Source organism: Equus caballus, chromosome 11 (genome assembly GCF_041296265.1).
Source record: "Equus caballus isolate H_3958 breed thoroughbred chromosome 11, TB-T2T, whole genome shotgun sequence".
NCBI lineage: Eukaryota > Metazoa > Chordata > Mammalia > Perissodactyla > Equidae > Equus > Equus caballus.
Window position 1 is genome coordinate 34506884 of NC_091694.1, and position 23356 is coordinate 34530239.

Below are 23356 nucleotides of genomic sequence, written 5' to 3' on the forward strand. Positions count from 1 at the left end.
TTCTTTTGACATACACATAATTAAGGCTTCCAACTAAATGCTAATTTGCCTGCTTAGTTTAGACTTAACTCTAATACTGACATATTGATGTTCTAGGTTTGGGTTGGCACCATTGGGTCAGGCCCCAAAGGTCGGAATCTTTGTGCTACCTTCCAGCGCACGGAAACATTTGAGTTCCAGGATGAAGTGGGAGCACTTTTGTTATCTGTGTGCCAGACTGTTAGCCAAGGAATTTTGTGTTTCTTGCCATCTTACAAGGTAAGGGAATATTTATTGTTTCTTTTGCCTTTAAAAAAATTATGTGGGATTTCCATGATAGGCTTCCTGGGGTCAGAAGCAACAAGGGAATTATAGTTTTCTGAACATTATATATTGTTGTACTTATTTATTGATTATGATACTGCCTGATTGTTCTATCACTGTTTTGCTTGAAAGTCTAAAAGCTAAAGTCTTCAAGCAACGTTAGTTATATGCAAAGACTATTTATGTGTGATTTTTTTTTTTTAAGATTTTATTTTTATTTTTTTCCTTTTTCTCCCTAAAGCTCTCCGGTACATAGTTATACACTCTTAGTTGCGGGTCCTTCCAGCTGTGGTATGTGGGACGCCGCCTCAGCGTGGCTCGATGAGCCGTGCCATGTCCGCACCCAGGATTCGAACAGACAAAACACTGGGCTACCTGCAGCAGAGCACGTGAACTTAACCACTCGGCCACGGGGCCGGCCCCTGTGATTTTTATTCTTAGAGGCAGCTTGGTATTTTCATAGCTGAAGGAAAAAGGAGCATTCCTTTTCATTTTCATAAATTGCATTTTTGAATGTTTCAGTAATCTAAATCTAAAGTCAAACTTTGTCGCCCATCTTTTTGCTTCATGTGTTTGGCTAGAAGAAAACATTTTTTTTCTTGTTTTTATAATCACTCTGACTTTTAATATTTTCTCAGGTTAAACTGAGTTATAGTATATTTTAATCCTGCTAATATTCAAAGCATTAATACCACATATATTCCTGAGAGTAATATCATGTTTTATCAAAATCTAAGCTAAATTCCAATGTAGAGAAGCAGTATTCCCTTTTCTTTTTTCATAGGAAGTTATATATGTAAGGATAGTAGCATAAGTAAGTGATATATCTGAATGACAATAGTGATACTTTTGGCTCTACTACTGTCTTTCTGTCTATATACATACTGCTGTGGTCTGAATATGTCTATCCAACTTTGTATGTTGAAATCCAAACCCCCAAAGATGATGACATTAGGAGGGGCCTTTGGAGGTGCTTAAGTCATGAGGATAGAATCCTCATGAATAGGATTAGTGTCTTATAAAAGAGACTCCAGAGATCCCTTGTCCCTTCCACCACGTGAGGGCACAGCAAGAAGGTGCCACCTAAGAACCATGAAGAGGGCCCTCACCAAACGTGACCATGCTGGTGCCTTGATCTTGGACTTTCCAGCCTCCAAAATTATAAGCAATAAATTTCTGTTATTTGTATGAGCTACGCAGTCTGGGGTAATTTATTATAGCAGCCTGAATGGGACTAAGACACATACTTTGTTAGCCAGAGATGCAGTAAATTAGTCCTCTTGTAGATAAATTGAAAGAATTGCTTTCAGAAGAAATTTAATCAGATAGTTTTTTTATAAGAATATCTAAAAATAAAATGAACATAAACATCTTAAAAATTCTTCATAGAAAGCATTTATTGCAGTGTGAACATCTATACCAAACAGTTATAACTAATAACTAGTAACTAATAACCAAACAGTTAAAACTAATAATTAAGCCTAAAACTAAAGAAAAGCAAAATCTCAACACATTAATAAAACCTTTTTATATTTTTCAATCACAATCACAAAAAGCAAGCCGGGAAATGTCCAGTTGAGTAGATGAACAATTTCATTTTTTGCTAGGCATCAAAGACATGGTCAGAATGGTTCCTTATATGATAGGAAGAAGCTTAGTGTGATTTGTTTCTTAGTATTTATAGAGGAGAACTAAATCTAATATAAAGTTATTCAAATGGACAATGATATAATTGTCAATGAAAAAGTTACAGTGGAAAAGAAAACAACCTATTTGTTAAATAATGCGCTATACCTTCTGGTCCCAGTGTTCTCGCACAATATACTTTTCATTAGCCAGTTTTGATAATTTAAAAATATATTCTAATTATTAGTATATTGAGGTGAAATATATCACTTGATAGGAGGAAAGTAATTACTCTAAATATAAATGGAATATCACCTCCTAATTTGATTTTTTGGAGTAGATATAACACAGTATTAGTTTTATAGTTACTGAAATTGTTGTGTGACTACAGAAACTATAACAGTTAAATATACTTTTTAGCAGATTTGTAAATTGGAATAATGAATGGATTGTTTCTCTACTTCTACCTTTTCAACTAAAAAAGATAAAAAAGATACAGAAAATAAGCTTTCAAACGTATTTTCTTTTTCATTTATTTATTTGACTAGTAGTGAGATTGATTGTTCTGTGGGTTTTATTTAAAAAAAATTTTGTTTATTGTCTGTTTATACTATATTTATCTTTTTAATTGATTTGAATGGACTTTTAATATATCACATGTATTAATTAATTAATTAATTAATACATGTGATATATTACATGTACATAATACATATCATAAAATCATAATACATATCCATAATACATATCATAAAAAACTTCTCCAGTTTTTCATTTGTTGAGTTATTGTAATTTTATTTGAAGCTTTAAAAGTTTAATTTATCAAATTAGTTCTTATACATAATTAAATAATAATATTGATTATAATGAGAAACAACAGTTTCCTGCCCCACTTCTCCTCACTTTCCAGTTCCACACCTCAGACGCTTCTCAAATCTTTGAGCTATTCCTTTGATATTTATTATTTCTTTTTTTATTGTAGTAAAATATGTATAACATAAAATTTATCATTTTAACCATTTTTAAGTGTGCAGTTTAGCCACATTAAATATATTTGCAGTTACAACCGTAACCACTATTCATTTCTAGACTTTTCATCATCCCAAACAGGAGCTCTGTAGCCATGAAATAGTAGCCCCTCTACCACAGTTCCTGGTAACCTCTATTCTGCTTTCTGTCTATAAAAATTTGTCTATTCTAGGTACCTTGTATAAATGAAATCATTCAATATTTGACATTTTGTGTCTGGTTTATTTCCCTTAGCATAATGTTTTCAAGGTTCATCCATGTTATAGCATGTATCAGAATTTCATTCCTTCTTATGGCTGAATAATAGTCCGTTATATATATATATATCACATTTTGTTTATCCATTCATCTGTTGATGGTCACCTGGGTTCTTTCTACCTTTTGGCTATTGTGAATAATGCTGCTCTGGATATTGGCATACAAATATCTATTTGACCCCTTGCTTTCCATTCTTTTAGATATATACCTAGAAATGGAATTGCTAGATCCTATGATAATTATGTATACCTTTTTGAGGAACTGACGTGCTATTTTCCACAGCAACTGCACAATTTTAGATTCCTATCAGCAACGCACAAAGGTTTCCATTTCTCCACATCCTTATGAATATTTGTTATTTTCTGTTTTTTTGGATAATAGCTGTCCTAATGGATGTGAAGTGGTATCTCCTTGTTGTTTGATTTGTATCTCTGTTATGGCTAGTGATGTTTCATGTGCTTATTGGCCATTTGTATATCTTCTTTTGAGAAATGTCTACTCAAATCCTTTCCTCATATTTGAGTCTGTTTTGTTGTTATTGTTGAATTGTAGGAGTTCTTTATATATTCTAGATATTAATCCCTTATCAGATATATGCTTTTTAAATATTATCTCCCGTTGTATGAGTTTTTTCACTCTATTAGTGTCCTTTGATGCACAAAAGTTTGAAATTTTGAGGAAGTTCAGTTATCTCTTTTTTCTTTTGTTATTTGTACTTTTTCTGTCATAACCAAGAAATCATTGCCAAATCCAATGTCATGAAGATTTTCCCTGTGTTTTCTCTAAGGGTTTAATAGTTTAGCTGTTAGATTTAGTTCTTTGATCCATTTCGAGATAATTTTTATATATGGTGTGTAATATATAAATATATGGTCCACTTCATGTTTTGTGTGTGTGGATATCCAGTTTTCCCAGCACCATTTGTTGAAAAGACACTTTTTTTCTCCATTAAATGATCTTGATTCCCTTGTTGAAAACCCCTTGACCAAAGGATTATTTCTGGACTTTCTATTCTATTCCTGTGGTCTATACATCTGTCCTTTTGCCATTACTGTTTTGATTATTTTAGGTTTTCACTAAGTTTTGGAATCAGGAAGTGTCACTGCTCCAACTTTGTTTTTTTCAAGATTGTTTTGGGCTATTTGGAGTTCCTCAAGATTGCTTGAGCATTTTACAATGGGTTTTTCTTTTTCTGCAAAAGAATATCTTTGGGATTTTGATAGGGATTGCATTGAATCTATATTTTGCTTTGGTAGTATTATTGTCCTAATAATATTAAGTATTCCAATCACTTAACATGGAATGTCTTTCCATTTATTTGTGTCTTCTTTAATTTTTTTCAGCAGTGTTTAGTAGTTTTCAGGATACAAATCTTCTTGGTTAAATGTATTCCTAAGTATTTTTTTCTTTGATGGTATTGTAAATGGAATTGTTTTCTTACTTTCCTTTTTGTGGAGTTCGTTGCTACTGTATGGAAATGGAAATGATTTTTGTGTACTGATTTTGTATCCTGTAACTTTGCTGAATTTATTTACTCTAGAATTTTTTGTTGAAAATTTAGGGTATTCTATTTAGAAGACCATATCATCTGCAAACAGAGTTCAGTTTACTTCTTCCTTTCCGATTTGGATGTCTTTTGTTTCTTTTTTTGCCTGATTACTCTGGCTAGAATTTCCACTACTGTGTTGAATAGAAGTAGGGCAAGCTAGCATCCTTGACTTTTTCTAAGGGTGATAGCTGTGGCTTTTTCATGTATTGCTTATCATGTTGAGGAAGTTTCCTTCTATTCCTAGTTTACTGGTTGTTTTTTGTCATTGATGTTGTTCTGCATCAATTGAGATAATCTTGTGATTTTTTGGTCCTTCGTGCTATTAATGTTGTGTATTACGTTCATTGATTTTCGTATGTTGAATCACTCTTGCATTTTGGGAATAAATTAGTCATGGTGTATAATCTTTTTATTATGTTGCTGAATGTGGTTTGCTAGTATTTTGTTGAGGATTTTTGCATCGCTATTTATAAGGGATATTGGTCTGTAGTTGTCTTTGCTTGTAGTATCTTTGTCTGCCTTTGCTATCAGGATGATACTAACCTCAGAGAATAAGTTAGTAAGTATTCTCTACTCTTTAATTTTTGGAAAGTTTGGGTAGGATTGCTGTTAATTATTCTTTAAATGTTTGGTAGAATTCACCAGTGAAGCTACCTGTCAAGGGATATTCTTTGTTGGAAGTTTTTTGATTGCTGATTGAATCTCCTTACTAGTTCTAAATCTATCCAGATTTTCTATTTCTTCATGATTCAGTTTTCATAGATCATTTCTAGGAAATTGGTTCATTTTATCTAGATTTTCCAATTTGGTGTCATATGATTTTTCATGATATTCCTTTATCAATCGTTATTTCTGTAAAATGGGTGGTGATGTTCCCACTTTCTTTTATAGTTTTAGTAATTTGAGTCTTTTTTGTTCCTTTGTCACTGTGGTTAAAAGTTTGTCACTTTTGTTGATTTTTTTCAAAGAACCAACTTTTGGTTTTGTTGATTTTGTCTATTATCTTCTATTTTCTGTTTTATCTCTTCTGTAGTCTTTATTATTTCCTTCCTTCTCCTAGTTTTGGGTTTAATTTTCTCTTCTTTTTCTAGTTCCTTAAAGTGTAAAATTAGGTTATTGACTTGAGTTCTTTCTCTTTTAAAGTGTGTCATTTCTCTTAACACTACTTTGTTTGCATTTCCATCATTATGTTGTGTTTTCATTTTCACATTTCTCAAGATATTTTATGATTTCTCTTGTGATTTCTTCTTTGACCTATTGGTTGTTTAAAAAGTGTTATTTAATTCCCTTGTAGTTTGAATTTTCTAGTCCTTCCTTCTGTTATTGATTTCTAGTTTTATTCCATTGTGATCAGAAAAAATATTTTGTATGATTACAGTCTTTTTAAATGTATAAAGTCTTGTTTTGTGGACTAACGTGTGATCTCTCCCGGAAATTGTTTCATATGCATTTGGGAAAAATGTGTGGTTCTGCTGTTGCCGAGTGGTGTTCTATACGTGTCTACTAGGTCCAGTTGATTTATAGTGTTGTTCAAGTACTCTGTTTTCTTACTTAGCTCTGTTCAATTTCTATTCATTATTGAAAGTGGGGTATTGAAGTCCTCAACTATTATTGTAGAATTGTCAGTTTCTCCCTTCAACTCTGTCATTGTTTGCTTCACATATTTTGGGACTCTGATTTTGGTGTACGTATGTTTACAGTTGTTATATGTTCTTCATGAATTGACCCTTTTAGCAATGTATAGTATCTGTTGTCCCTTGTAACAGTTTTTGACTTAAAGTCTATTTTGTCTATATTAGTAATGGCACCCTACTTCTCTTTTGGTTGCCATTTGCATGGAATATCTTTTTGCATCCTTTCAGTTTCAACCTTCACATTTTTAGAGCTAAAGTTAATCTCTTGTAGTCAACATATAGTTGGACTATGTTTTTTTTAATCCATTCTGATAATGTCTGCCTTTTGATTGGAGAGTTTAATCCATTTATATCTGAAGTAAAAAATTATGAGAAAAGACTTAGCCATTTTGTTATTTGTTTTCTGTGTGTCTTATAACTTGTGTGTCCCTTATATCCTCCATCACTGCCTTGTTTTTGTGTTTAGTTAATTTTTTTGTAGTTATTAATTTTGATTTCTTTCTCACATTCTCTTGTATATATTTCATAGATATTTCTTTTGTGGTTACCATGGGGATTACCTCTAACATCCTAGAATTATAACAGTCTGATTTGAATTGATACCAACTAAACTTCATTTGTGTACAAAAACTCCACTTGTAAACAGCTCTGTCCCCATCTTTATGTTCTTGATATCATAAACTATTTCTTTATACCTGTTTGCTCGATAACATATATTTATGATAATTTTTTATGCATTTGTCTTTTAAATCCTGTAGAAAATTCAAAAATAGAGTTACAAACCAAAATTTCAATAATAATGGCTTCATATTTGCTGATGTATTTACCTTTACTGGAGATCTTTATATTGTTATACAGTTTAAAGTTACTTTCTAGTGTCCTTTGATTTCAAAATGAACTCCTCTCATTGCATTTCTTGTAGGGCAGGTCTAGTGTAATGAACTGTCTCAGCTTTTGTTTATCTGAAAGGGTCATAATTTCTCCCTCATTTTTGAAGGAAAGTTTTGCCAGATATAGAATTCTTGGTTGATATTTTTTTCTTTAGCACTTTAAATATATCATCCCAGTGTTTTTTGACCTCTAAGGTTTCTGATGAGAAATGAGCTTATGATCTTTTTGATGATTCTTTGTATGTGATGAATTGCTTCTCTCTTGCTTGCTTTTTTTTTTTTTCGTTCTTTTTCTTTCGATGATTTAAGTATAAAGTGTCTTTGTGGGGGGTCACTTTGTATTTATCTTAATTGGATTCATTAAGCTTCTTGGATTTGTAGATTCATTTCTTTCATCACATTTGGGAGATTTTCAGCCATTATTTCTTGAAATATTTGAATTGAATGATAATGGAAATAGAAAATATCATAATTTATGCAGTGCAGCTGAAGTTATACTTAGAGGGAAATTTATAGCTTAATGCTTATTAGGAAAATAAGAAAGATCTTAAAATCATAATTTAAATTTCCACCTTTTCTATAAAAAGAGGAAAATAAACACAAAGTAAATAGAAGAAAAGAAATAAGAACAAAAAAATCAGTAAAATAGAACACCAACAAATAATAGAAACAAATCAATGAAACCAAAGACTGTACAATTTTTAAAATCTAGCAAGACCAGTCAAGATAAAAAAAAAAGTTACCAATATTAGGAATTAAGAGGTAACATCATTACACATTTTGTTGAATTAAAAAGATAATAAATGGATATTTTCAACAATTTTATTCCAAGCAGTTAAGCGACTTGTATGAAATAGATATATTTCTCTTTTTTTGGTGAGGAAGATTGGCCCTGAGCCAACATCTGTTGCCAGTCTTCCTCTATTTGCTTGAGGAAGATTGGCCCTGAACAAACATCTGTGCCAATCTTCCTCTGTTTTGTATATGGGACGCTACCACAGCATGGCTTGATGAGTGGTATGTAGATCCATGCCCGGGATCTAAACCCATGCATGAACCCTGGGCCACCAAAGCAGAGCACACCAGCTTAACTACTACACCAGTGGGCCCATCCCTAGACGTATTCCTTGAAAAACGCAGATTATTAAAATTGACTGAATAAGAATCAGGTAGGTCAAATCACATATCTGTTGAACAAATTTAAGTACTAATTAAAATCTTTTAACAAGGAGAAGTATAGGCTCAGATGTCTTCATGGGTGAATGCTATCAAGAAAGTATATTATGTTTCTTATAGTTCCTTATAGTTCTAAGTAATTTTTACCAATATTATAAAAAAAGAAAAGAAAAGAAAAATTACCAATACTACACAAGCTCAGAAAACAGAGGAAAAAGGAGCACTTCCCACCTTATCAGGCAAGCATAACTCTGATACCAAAGCCAAAGAAGGACATTACAAGGAAACAAAATTGTAGACCAACACGGGCCTAAAAGTCATTAACAAAAAATTGATAAGTTCAACCCATTAATATAAAAAGGATCATACATCATGACAACTGGGATTTATCCCGGGAAGCCAATAATAGTTCGTCTTCAAAAATCAACAAGTATAAGTCACCACATCAACAGAATAAATTAGTAAAACCACATTTATCTAAAAAATTACAGATAAAGCATTTTACAAAATTTAATGCCAATTTATGATATAAACTCAGTAAACAAAAAACAGCCTGATAAAGGGGATTTATGAAAAACTTAACAGCATCCTGTTTAAGGTTGTAAGATTGAATGCTTTTTTTGCCTGCTTTCAGAAACAAGGTACAGCTGTCCATTCTTACTACTTCTATTCAAAACTATACAGTATCTAGTGCAGTAAGGCTAGAAAAAGAAGTAAAAATTATAAAGATTTGAAAAGAAGTTAAACTGGTTTTCCTCAGACATTGATTGTGTACTCAGACCATCCTAAGGAGTCTACCAAAAAAGCTATGAGAAATGACAACTAAATGTAGCAAGTTCTCAGTCTAGAGAAAGGCAATATCATGAGCAGATTGTATGTTTATGATAGTAGTGAACTATTAGAAAATGAAGTGTAAAACAATACCAGTTAAAATAAGATTTAAAAAGCATGAAATTATATGCATGATGTGCATGACCTGAACGCTAAAAAGTACAAAACTTTGCTGAGAGAAATTAAAGCTTATATATAAAATCTATATAAATATAAAGAGATACCATGTTCTTGAGTTGGAAGTCTCAGTATTGTTAAGGTGTCTATTTTCCTGAAATTGATCTACACATTCAAGCCAATCTTAGTAAAAATTCCAATAGGCTTTTTAAAAAAATAAATTGACGTGATTCTATAATTCACACAACAATGCAAATAACTTAGATGTTTAAAAAGTTTAGAAAAGTTGGCAGTCTTAAATACCTGTTTTCAAGATTTACTGTAAAGCTACAGAAATCAAGATAGTTGGGTATGGATAGAAGAATAGACATATATATCAGTGGAACAAAATAGAGTCCAGAAGTAGATCCACATGTATATGGTCAATTGACTTTTGACAAAGATACCAAGCGAGTTTAATGGAGAAGTGGCAGTCTTTTCAGGAAATAGAACACTTGTATATCCATATGGGATAAGATGAATGATTGACAACTCGTAACCTTGCGCAAAACTTAACTCAAAATTGATCACGTACCTAAACATAAAAGCTAAACTGTAAAAATTAAAATCACCTCTTTAAAGACCTTATTTCAAACTATGGTCACATTCTGGGGTACTGAGAGGTAGGGCTTTAACATGAATTTTGGAGGAGAACAACTCAGCCCATAACAGGGCACAAAGGAACTCTTTGGGAAAATGTAAATGTTTCATATTTTGATTATCGTGGGAGTTACTTGGATACTTAGATTTGTCAAAACTCATTAAGGTGTTCATTTAAAATGGATGCACTTTGTTATATGTAAATTATACCTCATTAAAATAGCTTTTTTAAACAGTAAAACATCAGCCCAAACAAAACAAAAGAAATAAAAACTCTCATCACAAATCTGATTAAAATTTCGTTAAAATATGTTTATCTGGAAACGATAATATAAGATCTTCCCACACGGGAATATGGTATGCATCTATATTATGCAATGTTTTTGTAGCCTTTGGTAAAATTAGGTAGTTAAATTAACAATAAAACAGTGCCCTTACTACTTTCCCTTTAACAAAACTTGGTAAACGTTCTGCTTTTCATTAGGTCAGCTGGTATTCTAATATAAGTAAATAGCTGAAAAAATTAGCTTTTTGATATGAAAATCTGTATTTGAATACAGTTCAAATTCAGCTGTAAAATGAATGCTTAGAATTGTTTATATAAATTGACATGCCATGAGTTTTTAGGTAATCAATCTTATGTTATAGTTTACATTCCCAACAAGCTTCTGCTTTACCTTCTTGAAGTCTAAAATGTTTAATAATGTAGGTACAAGAGGCAGGCAAGAGTTCAGCTAAAGCAAATTATCAGCCAGAAAAAGAAATAAGAAGGGAAAAATGTTTAAAGATTTAAAAATGGCAGACAAAATAATGAAATTCTGTTTTTAATTAATGAATGTCTTTATTAATGACAAATTTAAGATCAGAATGTTATTAACATCTAATATTAGATACCATTTCATAATTATGACATAATAGGCACAACTGATAAAGTATTGTTGTATTATAGACATATAATTCACAATTTTAAAACATATCTAATTATAATAACATTGTAAACAGCTCCCATAGAAAGATTAGTAACTATGGCGATGAATCAACTAAAGTTTTTGGCGTTAGCACTTTTCTCTTTATTGGATACTTTGTCTTTGATAAGACACCAGGCACCAAGTCTTTCTACATCATAATGTAGACAGATTGGCGATAAGAACACTAATGGTTTTTATCTTAATCTCATTTAAAAGCATCTTATATTTCTAAGTAATTTTTACTTTCTGATACTCTGTGATACTCTATCAATTGTGATACTCATTTTCAAAAGTGATTTTTTGCTAGCATTGCTATTGATTTTTACAATAAATACACTTTAGTATATATTTCACCTTGTTTTCTAACAATAAAAAACTTTTAAAGTGACAGTTGTAAGGTGACTTCCTAGTAAAAGTACTTTTCTAAATAAATGAAAATTTAAGTAAAGTTAAAAGAGCATTGGTTTTATTGTAATTAATATTACATACCTAAATTACTTTGGAATAAAGTTTTCATATCATATAATTATACTATACGGGTCTAAAAAGATCCACAATATATGGGTTATTGGGGCTTTTTTCTATATAGAAAGTGATTACCGTACTGAAAATTCATTCATTATGAGGCATATGAAATTAAAGAGATAAGAAGTTTTGAAAATTTGGTGTGTAATACTGAAAGCGATTACTTCTTCACAATAAAAAAAATGTTTAGAACAGAGGCAGTGCTCTGAAGAATCAATATTCAAGCACAGAAAAGTTCTTTATTAACTCACAATTTTAAGCTAGTTTCTACTATCTAATTACTCATTTTGATTCCTGTTATATGTTTTAAAATCTTGAATTTTTGAAAATTCGGAAGCCTTCTGATTATTTTTCCCTTCTTTAAAAATTTTTTAATCTCAAATTGGTCTCTTTTCTGTTTTTATAAGGAAACTTTTTTTGAGATATAATTCACATACCACATAATTCACCCTTTTAAAGTATAAAATTCAGTAATTTTTAGTATGTTTACATAGTCATACAACCATCACCACTATCCAATTCCAGAACATTTGCTTCACCCAAAAAGAAAACCCTTATCCAGTAGCAGTCACTTCCTACTCCTACCACCTTTTAACCCCTGGTAACCACTAATCTGCTTTCTATTTCTACGGACTTGCCTTTTCTGGACGTTTCATGTAAATGGAATCATACAATACATGGCTTTCTGTGTGTGGCTTCTTCACTTAGCATGTTTTCAAGGTTCATCTGTGTTGTAGGATGAGTCAATACTTTATTCCTTTTTATGGATAAATATTCCTTTTACTTTCAATCTATTTGTATCTTTGCATGTAAAGTGTGTCTTTTCTAGATAGCATATAGTCGGATCATTTTTTAAAAATCCATTCTGCTAATCTCTGTCTTTTAACTAGAGTGTTTACTTCATTTACATTTAAAGTAATTACTGATAAGGTGGTTTTTACATCTGCAGTTTTGCTACTTGTTTTCCGTAGGTCATCTTTTTTCTTCCTCTATTCTTCCGTTAACTGCCTTCTTTTGTATTAAATAGGTATTTTCTAGCATGCCATTTAAATTCCCTTGGCATTTCTTTTACTATATATTTTTAAGTTATTTTCTTAATAAATGTCTTGGGAGTTACATTGTTTTTGTTATGTGCCATCAAGTCGGCTCCGACTCCTGGAAACCCTGTGAATTCATGATTTCCACAATGTCCCGTCATCAGCAGCCCTACTTAGCTTCTGTAGACTCATGGCTATGGCTTCCTTTATGGAGTCAATCCATCTCATATTTAATCTCTCTCTTTTCCTGCTGCCTTCTACTTTTCCCAACATTATTGTCTTTTCTGAAGAATCCTGTCTTCTCATGATGTGCCCAAAATAGGACAGTCTCAGTTTTATTGTTTTTGCCTTCAGCAATAGTTCAGGCTTAATTTCCTCTAGGACCCACTTGTTCATCTTTCTGGCAGTTTAGGGTACCCGTAGAGCTCTCCTCCAACACCGTATTTCAAATGAATCAATTTTTTCCCTGTTAGCCTGCTTCACTGTCCAGCTTTCACACCTATACATTGTAATTGGGAATATGAGAGTGTGAATAATCTTGGTTTAGTCGTTAATGACACTTCCTAACACTTGATGATCTTTCCTAATTCTTTCATTGCTACCCTTCTCAGTCTCAGTCTTCTCTTGATTTCTTGGCTGCAGCCTCCATTTAAATTGATGCCTGAACCAAGGTAAACAAAAATCTGTAACACTTCCAGTGTCTTCATTGTCTGTGTTAAAGAACATCTTAATTTATAACAATGTAGTTTAGATTGATGCTAATTTGATTTCCATAGTTTGTAAGAACTTTGATTCTGTATACCTGTATTATGTCCCACTTTCTTTATGCTCTTGTCATAAAAATTACATATTTATACATTGTATGCCTATCAACACAGATTTATAATTATTGCTTTATGCAGTTGTCTTTTAAACCAGAAAGGAGACAAAAAGAGTTACAAACAAAAAATACATTTATACTCTCTTTTATGTTTACCTATGTTGTTACCTTTACTAGTACTCTTTAATTCTTCATGTGGATTTAAGTTACTGTCTAGTGTCCCTAAAAACTCTTTCTTAGAGTCTGAGCCTTACAGCTCTCTCAGTTGTAATCCACTCTCATTATCCTAGAGCCCTGTTGATGTGATGATAAGGTATGGGGAAAGGGGAAGCATCCTCTAATTCTGTGATTAAGGCTCAGTCTTGTAGTGTCCCTGGGCTGTGGCTTTCACATGTGTTTCTCAACTCTATTCATCTCCTTAGATGAGACAAGAAGTCTAGAACGAACTGGAGTTCAGGTAATTTTTATTTCCCCCAATTCAGATAAGTCTCTGGCAAAGTCTTCTCCCTTACTGGGAGGCTGGCCTTTGTTATGGGTAATGAATGTATTTCAAAATGGTTACTTCTCTGTTCACTCTGCCAGAAACAGGAGGCTTTTTCTTGGCTCTTTACTATGAGAACCTGGTGGAGTTCCTGGAGGAAATATCTACGAAAATGTGGGGGACCCCTAACACTAGCCTCTCGGAGCTTCTCGCTTTTATACTGGTGCACGCTGGCCTCCAGCAGCTCATCAAAATTACCATTTAAGTGTTCCTACCAATTTGCAGTTTTCGTGGCTTCTGCTCCCAGTAAGCAGATCTGGACTGTGATTCTCTATATTCATCTTACTCTCCAGATTTCAGGGTGGCAATTTGCCTTTTGACCTCAGTTCTCTGATGTGTCTAAGAAAAGTCATTGATTTTCAGTTTGTTCAGCTTTTTTTCTGAGTGTAAGATGAGTATGATGACTCCCAAGTCCTTTACATATTGGAGCTGAAAGTGTAAGTCCTAATTTTAACTTTAAAAATGTATTTTCGGGCTGACCCGGTAGCATGGTGATTAAGTTCATGCACTCTGCCTCAGCGGCCTGGGGTTCTCCGGTTCAGATCCCACGTGTGGACCTACACACTGCTCATCAAACCATGCTCTGTCAGCATCCCACATACAAAATGGAGGAAGATTGGCACAGATGTTAGCTCAGTGACCATCTCCCTCAGCAAAAAGAGGAAGATTGGCAACAGATGTTAGCTCAGGGCCAATCTTCCTCACCAGGAAAAAAAAAATGTATTTTCATCTGAGTTTCATAATGTAGATGTAATGTACTTTAAAGATCAAATCAACATATGTCTTTTGTCACTACCATTGTCAACTGTTACACAGTACAGTGACTGGAGTTATTAAATGTATCATCTCATCTATTTTTCATTTTGAGAGGGTTTGACATGGGACAGACAGAAGACATGAGACCTTACATTAGAATTTATTTCAGAGGGAAATTTGGGACTGAGATTGAAATATAAATAGAAGGGTTTATTAGTTTTCTATTGTTGCATAACAAATTACCACAAACTTAGCACCTTAAATCAACATACATTTATTATCTCATTCTTTTGGTGGATTAGGAGTCTGGCTTGCATTAGCTGAGTTTTCTCCTCAGGATCTCACAGGGCTTTCGGGTCAGTTAGGGCTGCAGTCTCATTAGAAAGATTGGTTTCCAAGTGCCTTCAGTTTATTGGCAGCATTTATCTGTTTGTAATTGCAGGTACCCAGATAACTGCTGAGGTACCCAGTTTCTTACTGGCTTTTGGCTGGAGATGGCTCTTAGCTCTTAGAGGCTACCCTCAGCTCCTAGCTACATGGTTTGCTCAAGCACATGGCAGCTTGCTTCCTCAAAGCCAACAAGGGTATCTCTTTTCAGAGGGGTGGTAGCTTTCAGAGGGGTGGTAGCTTTTCAGAATAGAATCAAATTGAATCAAATCGAATCGAATTGAACAGAATAGAAGGGGCTGTCATGTGGTTAAGCCGGGTCCACCCAGGATAGTCTCCCTTTTGATTAACTCAGAATCAGTTGAGGTGGACCTTAATCACATTAGCAAAATCCCTCCACCTTTTTTGCTACATAATGTAACCTAATCATGGGTGTAAAATCTTATCGTTTTCATTTATCCCACTCACCCTCTAGGGGAGGAGTTTATGTGTGTCCAGAGGGCAGGAATCTTGGAGGCCATCTTAGACTTCTTCCTACACAGGGGTAAATTTGTCAGGGTAAGAAAAAGATTAAAAAGAACCTACGATAAAGATTTGCTACTTTGGCGTATGCAGAGAAGATTAATTAATTAAAGTGAAATGATATTCATGAAATGTAGTCAAGTAGCAAAGGCATCATGACTGGCACATAAGTTCTTCATAGACGCTGACTGAACGAACACATGAATGGTTAGATATTAACTCTTTTTGTTCCAGGTCTTACTTATTATGTCTAAAATCAGACGTATTTTAGAACTACAAACTAACATTCCCATGATTTGCACCATAGATCGATACATTCTAATTCTGCATATTAATATTTATTCTATATTGAGAAGGAACTTTTAATATCCTTAAATGGGTTTCTTTAAAATACCAAAATTATTTATATTGAGAACTTTGCTCATATTATATTTAGGATCTTTCTGGGAAATCTGGTAACTTTACTTCACATTTATTTTTATTTTTATTTATTCAGTCCATTGAGGAAGTACTTACTGAATGCGTACTTTGTGCAAAGGACTGTGCGAAGCCCTGTTGAAGATTCAAAAATGAACAAGTTATCTCTTCTAGAAGATCTTAGTTTTGTAGTGGTATAAAATATGTATGCAAATCCCCGTGATAGTTGACAAAATCTGTAATCATTAGGGAGAAACAGAAAAGTGATACGGAGTTAAGAGTAGGCAGAGTCCACATTTGATTGAATGAAGCAGCGAAGCTTCTTAGAGGAGAGGGTATTTCACTAGATGTTAAAGAAAGGTGGGTAGATTTCCAGTGGTAGATATGGGAGTGAGGAGTATAGCATTCTAGACTGAGGGGATAGCATTAGCAAAGTCACGGAAAATATTTTTATAATTGCAGAGTTCAGCTTAGCTTGTGTGAAAGCATTTAGTGGAAAGACTGGACAGGAGGTTGCAGATTTTCATAAAAGAAACCTAGGATAGAAGTCTAAAGTTTTCAGATCACACATTTCAGTGGTAAATTTTTTTTCCCTGTAAATCTAGATAATTAGAGTGGGTGACTTACTGAAAGCTCTCCTCTTTCACTGAGAGAAATGAAAAGAATTTCCTTTTGTTATAAACTGCAGCATTTGTATAAGGATAAAAGTGAGAGAGTTGTCATTCTGGATTTTCCCCCCACATTTCTTTCAGAGCCTTCTAAAGTTCCTAACAACTACGTTAGTTTCATGAAAAATACCATTCCTCCACTAAGATAAATTGATTTTGACTCTGTATTGTCATCTAATTAGTAGCACCTCTGCTTTAGAACTCTCTGAGAGAAAATTTTTATGGGTAGAAGAGTTTCTAAACTTTTTTTATGGATAGAAAAGTTTCCATTAAATCATTTTGAAAAGAGACTCTCTGGTGCCAAAGTAGCAACTTGGATCTTTTTATTTGTATGTTGCAGACTCTGATTTTCTTTTACATCTTTATGAGTAAAATGCATAAACCGTTTTCCCTGAGAGCATTTTGCATTCACCACTGAATGTCAGATAAGGAATAAAATGCAAATATTTCTGTTCAGTCTCTAGTTATAATTTTTGTAAGTATTGTTTAATATTAAATTTATATGTTGAGAAATTTGTAATGCTACTAGTTTGATATGTTTCTCATTTTTAAGCTATATTGCATTTAATTTAATAGAGAAACAAATTGATCCATTTAAAACGTTTTTCTTTTTTCTTATTTAGATGCTTGAAGTTTAGATTATAGATTTGCCTTATTTTCAGTGATCAACCAAGCCTTATTAAGGAAAATTTTTTCCACAATGTTAAATAGAAGGAATCTTTATGGTGTTGAGGCCTTTGGCATTGTGGTAGGAAGGCTGTATGTCTCTGAGAGGTTAGGTGTAATTCTTAAGAACTTCTGCTTTTTTTTTTGGTAAGGAAGATTTGCCCTGAGCTAACATCTCTTGCAATCTCCCTATTTTTGCTGAGGAAGATTCACCCTGAGCTAACATCTATTGCCAATCTTCCCCTATTTTTGTATGTGAGTCATCATCACAGCACGACCACTGATAGGTGGATAGTGTAGGTCCACACCCAGGAACCAAACCTGGGCCACTGAAGTGAGTGCACTCAACTTAACCACTAGACCACCAGGGCTGGCCCTGATTTTTGAATTAAACAATATTCATTCCTTCATTAATTTATTCATTTGACAAACATTTATTGGACATGTATTACAATCTAAGTAGACAATTTAAATGATTTGGCCAAGGTCACATGTTTAATTAGTGAAAGCACTTGGCTTAGAACTCTTGATTTTCTAGTCCAATGCTATCTTCATAATAGCATTCTGGGGTTTGATATATGAAATATAGTTGGTCTGATAAATAGTAAGTTGATCTATTATTTTTATTTAGAATAATATGTACATGTGTACAAATACCTATATATTGGTATATCAGTATTTATATTTGCTTTTCGCATTTGGCTTTGCTTATGAACTAAACTATTATCCTTAGGAAGGTAGATATAAGAGCTACTCTGGAGGGGTATGCTGAAAAGCTACTTTAATGAGTGAGTGATCAAATATTCTGAAAAACAGTAGAGCAGCTGGAAAGTAGCTATTTAAATAATCAATTTTTGTTTTGTTTTTGTGTGTATGTATGCATGTATATAGTCATTCATATCCTTTGTCTATAAATAACATGCATACATTTAAGTCACATCTGGCTCCAAAAAAGTTTTATAAAAATATATTGATTATAGTTCAAGTGAAAAATCTGGGGAGAATAAGAGCAGGGAAGTTAAGATTAAGCTAAAGTCAAGGATGGCTAGGTAACCTACTTCGAAGAGGAAAGGATCAAGTAATAAATCTAGAAGCTAAATTCCTTCTAACTACCTGTGCATCTCCTGCATCCCAACTTTGATTCTAAACTATATTTTCCATGGATGAAAACATAGATATCAAAAGCATTTTTTGGGAAATGACAGGCAAATTGGTTAAATTTAACTTACGATTAATTTACTAAGCATTTCTGTATTAAAACAATTTATTTGAACTTGATATGTGCTAGACAAACTTGGAGGCTCCAGGCATTCATCTTGGTTACAGTCTTTAATATCCATCTATAGTTAATGTTTGTAATAGTAACCAATGGATTTTTCTTTTTGGCTGACAGTTTCAGATTGTGGTTTCTGAATTTAGATGATTTAGGTGTTGTCAGGTGGAAAATTACCTTGATGCAATGGTAGCCTCCAAATACATTTAATCAGGCAGGCTATCTCAAGAGGTAATGGAACAGAGGAGTTGGCAGACCAAACCAAGATGCTTGAATTACATAGTTTATTAAATAAATTTGAAAGACATACTAAGAAGCAAGGGGAAAGAGCTGAGGGTAAGTTAACACATTTAGGATAGGGAACAAGTGGGTGGAAGGACCACATTACCTAAATCCTGGGTTGTGCAGTGTCCATATATCTTGTGTTGTCTTTCTCTCTTTGACACATCAGCTTTTCTTGCCGATGGTATGGTTACAAAGGTGAGAAATGAGATTTGAGCAAGGTGGCCCAATAGATGGAAAGTGTTCAAGGCTAATGACGTATACTTACTTTATTAGAGAAAAGTAGGGGCAAGTGCACTTGACCATAGCTATAGTCCACCAGTTAGCCTCCTGAGCAACTGTGGATTTTATTTGCTTTTCTTTGGCTCAGGATACATGAGGTCAGAATGAGTGTCAGCAATGGGTGGCTGGAATAAGAGTTCATGAATATTGAGTGTTTCATATGCCCCAGATATATTTAGTACATCTTGAATATTTAGTGCTTCATATATATGTATATATAGTATCTCTTGAATAGTTAATGTCTATTTTATCCATACATACCTTTCCATCTACGTTCATACACACATACTGTACTTATTTTATCTGTTTAACGTCTCTTACAGGTTTCCAACTTCTATCTATGGTTTAAACATCTTATTTTCTTCTGCCTTGCTGCCCTTTGTATTCTTTCTTTGTCATTCAGTTTTGCCAGTTTCACTACTATACGCCTTGCAGTAGGTCTTTTTACATTGACATATTTAGGAAATCTGGCAGCCTCTTCCACATGGATTTCCTTCCCTAGGTTTGGGAAGTTCTCTGCTATTATTTCTTTGAAGAAGCTTTCTATTCCATTCTCCTTCTCTTCTTCTTGAATACCTATAATTCTTATGTTGCATTTCCTAATTGAGCCGGATATTTCTCAGAGACTTTCTTAATTTCTTTTTAGTCTTAGTTCTCTCTCCTCCTCTATCTGGAGCATTTCAAATGTCTGTCTTCGATTATGCTGATATGCTCCTCTATGGTGTCTGCTCGAGTGTTCAGGGAATCCATATTTTGTTTTCTTTCTTCCATTGTGTCTTTCATCTCTAATATTTCTGATTGATTCTTCTTTATAGTTTCAACCTCTTTTGTGAAGTAGCTCCTGAACTTGTTGAATTATTTCTCTACATTCTCTTTTACCTCTTTGAGTTTTTTGAAGATAGCTGTTTTGAATTCTTTGTCATTTAGATTACATATTTCTGCATTCTCAGGACTGATTTCTGGGTACTTGTCATTTTCTCTCTGGTCTGGACATCTAGTATAGTATTTGATATTGGTAGAGGGAGTTCTGTTCTTTCATATCCTGGAGTTATTTGGTCGCAGTTTCTGCCTACCGCCACTGGGTGGAGGTCAATAGCCACATACTCTGAGCTCTCTGCTTTCTTCCGTAATTCTTGGAGCTGTGCTGAGTGGGTGGGAGGAGGGGCACTTTCTCCTGCATGCTCTCGGGTTTTCTCCTTCTGCACTCCTGGGGTGTTGGTTTGGTAAGGTCACCCTCCACAAAAGCACTCGCCCGGCTAGAGGGCTTCTGCAAAGGCCCTTGGCAGTCCTGGATATTCCTGCAAACAACTGTCTCTTTCCCCGTTCTTTCCCTCTCAGAGGCTGCCCACAGTCCCTGATCACAGTCTTTAAGGGGAGGGAGTGAAGATTTCTCTTATCCCATTCCACCTCCTCCAAGGTGGGCTCCAGTCTCTCCGCCTTCCATCATATGGCTGCATGGGTCTCCCTGATGATTTTTGTGTTGTGTTTGGATGTCCTCTGTTGGATTATGGGGGGTTTTTTTGTTATGTATTGGATGGGGAAGATTTCTGAGAGACTTCACTCTGCCATAATGCTTAATTTTTGTCCTGGTTTAAACATCTTATGAGTTTCACCTATCCATTTGGTTTCTTGTCTTTTATACTAGAATTGAATATTCTTAAGTAATACAACAAATGGAAACTACAGATGTGAATTCTCTCAATCTCTTGCCTTCATTTTTAAGGTGCCAGATACTCAAGGTGTACTACATTTTAAAACTTTTTCAAAAGATATGGCACTTTCTGTGGGACGTGGTGAATGAGTGGTTAGAGCTCATACCAGTGCTTTGGTATTTGCCTTGGTACAAAGTACTATTTCTGAGAAGTTTTTGGAAATAAAATTCGCCTCACTTGCCTAGTTTTGGTAATCTTAGCTTGAAGATGGTATAACTAGTAAGCCATGGTAACATGACATCGTGAAGGGAAAAATAACATCAAGGAAAAGATTCCACAGGTAGCAGCTCTATGTAGGAAAGTCTATAAGTCATGTAGTCTCTATGCATAGCCTCCAACATTATCAACATGTACCCACTATTGTAGTATTATACAGAGTAGTTTCACTGTCCTAAAAATCCTCTGTGCTCCACCCATTTATTCCTCCCTTTCCCCAACCCTTAGCGACCGCTGGGGTTTTTACTCTGTTCATAGTTTTGCCTTTTCCAGAATGTCATATAGTTGGAATCGTACAATATGTAGCCTTTTCAGATTAGCTTCTTTCCCTTAGTAATATGCATTTAAGTCTCCTCCATGTCTTTTCATGGCTTGATAGTGTGTTTATTTTTAGTGCTGAATACTATTCTATTGTCTGGATGTACCACAGTTTATTTATCCATTCACCTACCAAAGGACCTCTTGATTGCTTCCATGTTTTGGCAATTGTGAATAAAGCTTCTGTAAACATCTGCGTGCAGGTTTTTATGTGGACATAAATTTTCAACTTATTTGGGTAAATGCCAGGGAGTGTATTTGCTGGAGCATATAGTAAGAGTATGTTTTGTTTTGTGAGAAATTGCCAAACTGTCTTTCAAAGTGGCTGTACCATTTTGTATTCCCACCACATCCTCACCAGCATTTGGGGTTGTCAGTATTTTGGATTTTGGCTATTCTAAGTGTATAGTGGTATCATTGTTTTGACTTGCAATTCCCTGATAACATAAGATGTGAAGCATATTTTCATATGTTTATTGGCCATCTGTATATCTTTGGGTAGATACTTGTTCAAATCTTTGGCCTGTTTTTCAATTGGGCTGTTTGTTTTCTTATTGTTAGATTTTAGGAGTTCTTTGTATATTTTGGATGATAGTCTTTCATCAGATGTGTCTTTTGCAAATATTTTCTACCAGTCTGTGGCTTGTCTTCTCATTTATTTATTGATTGTTATGCTATTTCTACTGTCAGTACTTTGGTTTCATCCTCATCTCCAAACTAAATTATTGCTGAATGATTTTTCTCACTCCAGTCTTTCCCTCATCAATTTTTCCTCCAGATTGATCATGTTATTCTCTTGTTTAACCCTCAGTATGCCTGGAAAAGTAGTCATTACCATCTGTCATTTCTCTTTTTTGTATTTTTAGGTTATTCTAGGAATAATTTATAGAAGTAAGAATAAAAGAATAGTAAAAAAATTATTAGAAACTTTAATAAGAGTTTAGACATAACAAAATCTCTGTATCAAGTCAATATTGGTGTACAGATATAATAAAAGATCAAAGAGTAATGTCACATGTCTTTTTTTTTTTTGAGGAAAATTAGCCCTGAGCTAACATCTGCCACCAATCCTCCTCTTTTTTGCTGAGGAAGACTAGCCCTGAGCTAACATCCATGCCCTACTTTATGTGTAGGACGCCTGCCACAGCATGGCTTGACAAGTGGCATGTAGGCCCACACCCAGGATCTGAAACAGCAAACCCTGGGCTGCCAACTTGAAATGTGAAAACTTAACTGATATGCCACCCGGCCGGCCCCATGTGTCTTTTTTAGCAACAAAGAGATGGGAAGAGGTGGTCAGTGTTGTCACAAAATGTTGTGTGATGTAGTCTTTCCTGCTGAATAATTAACTGGATAAGAATCCATGGTTCCTTCTTGTTCTTAAATATATGTTGATCACACATCAATTCTTGAATTTGGGAACTTTTATCTAAGATATTGTTATCTGAAGATTTGTAGTCTAAGATATCACTTACACCATCCAATGTCACCATTGTCAGTAGAGTTGGAGTGCTACTCTCTTTCTTTTTGATTCTCTTCTTACTCATCTAATAATTCTGAAATATCTTCCTTTGTTAATTTCCTTTTCTTTGCCATTATGGGAAGAAAATGAAAAATTTTCAATTCTCAACACTGTTCATTGAAATCTAAAAACAAACTACAAATATAGTATCCTCAGGTTTTTTTGTACTTTCTGGAAAAATGATGTGACCCTTTGAGCAACACACACAAAAAAGAATGGCAGTTTATTTTATTATTGCATCATCCTATGTGATTTCATCATTCTTCTGTTTTCCTATTATTAGTTTTTTAGCATTATTAGGAATAATTGATCAGAAATAATGGGTAATAATGGAATGATCTGTAGGATATTGAAATAGTTGAAGGTTTCAAGATGTAGGAAAAATAATATCA

General features: G+C 33.8%; 1 protein-coding gene across 2 annotated transcripts in view; it reads left to right on the top strand.

Moving 5' to 3' along the window:
* BRIP1 (BRCA1 interacting DNA helicase 1) overlaps window positions 1-23356 on the top strand; it is a 185914-nt gene that overhangs the window by 83940 nt on the left and 78618 nt on the right. For both annotated transcript variants that reach the window (XM_023652939.2, XM_070227532.1), the window contains exon 14: window positions 97-258. In XM_023652939.2, the coding sequence (XP_023508707.2) occupies window positions 97-258 (162 nt within the window). The remainder of the gene's footprint in view (window positions 1-96; window positions 259-23356) is intronic.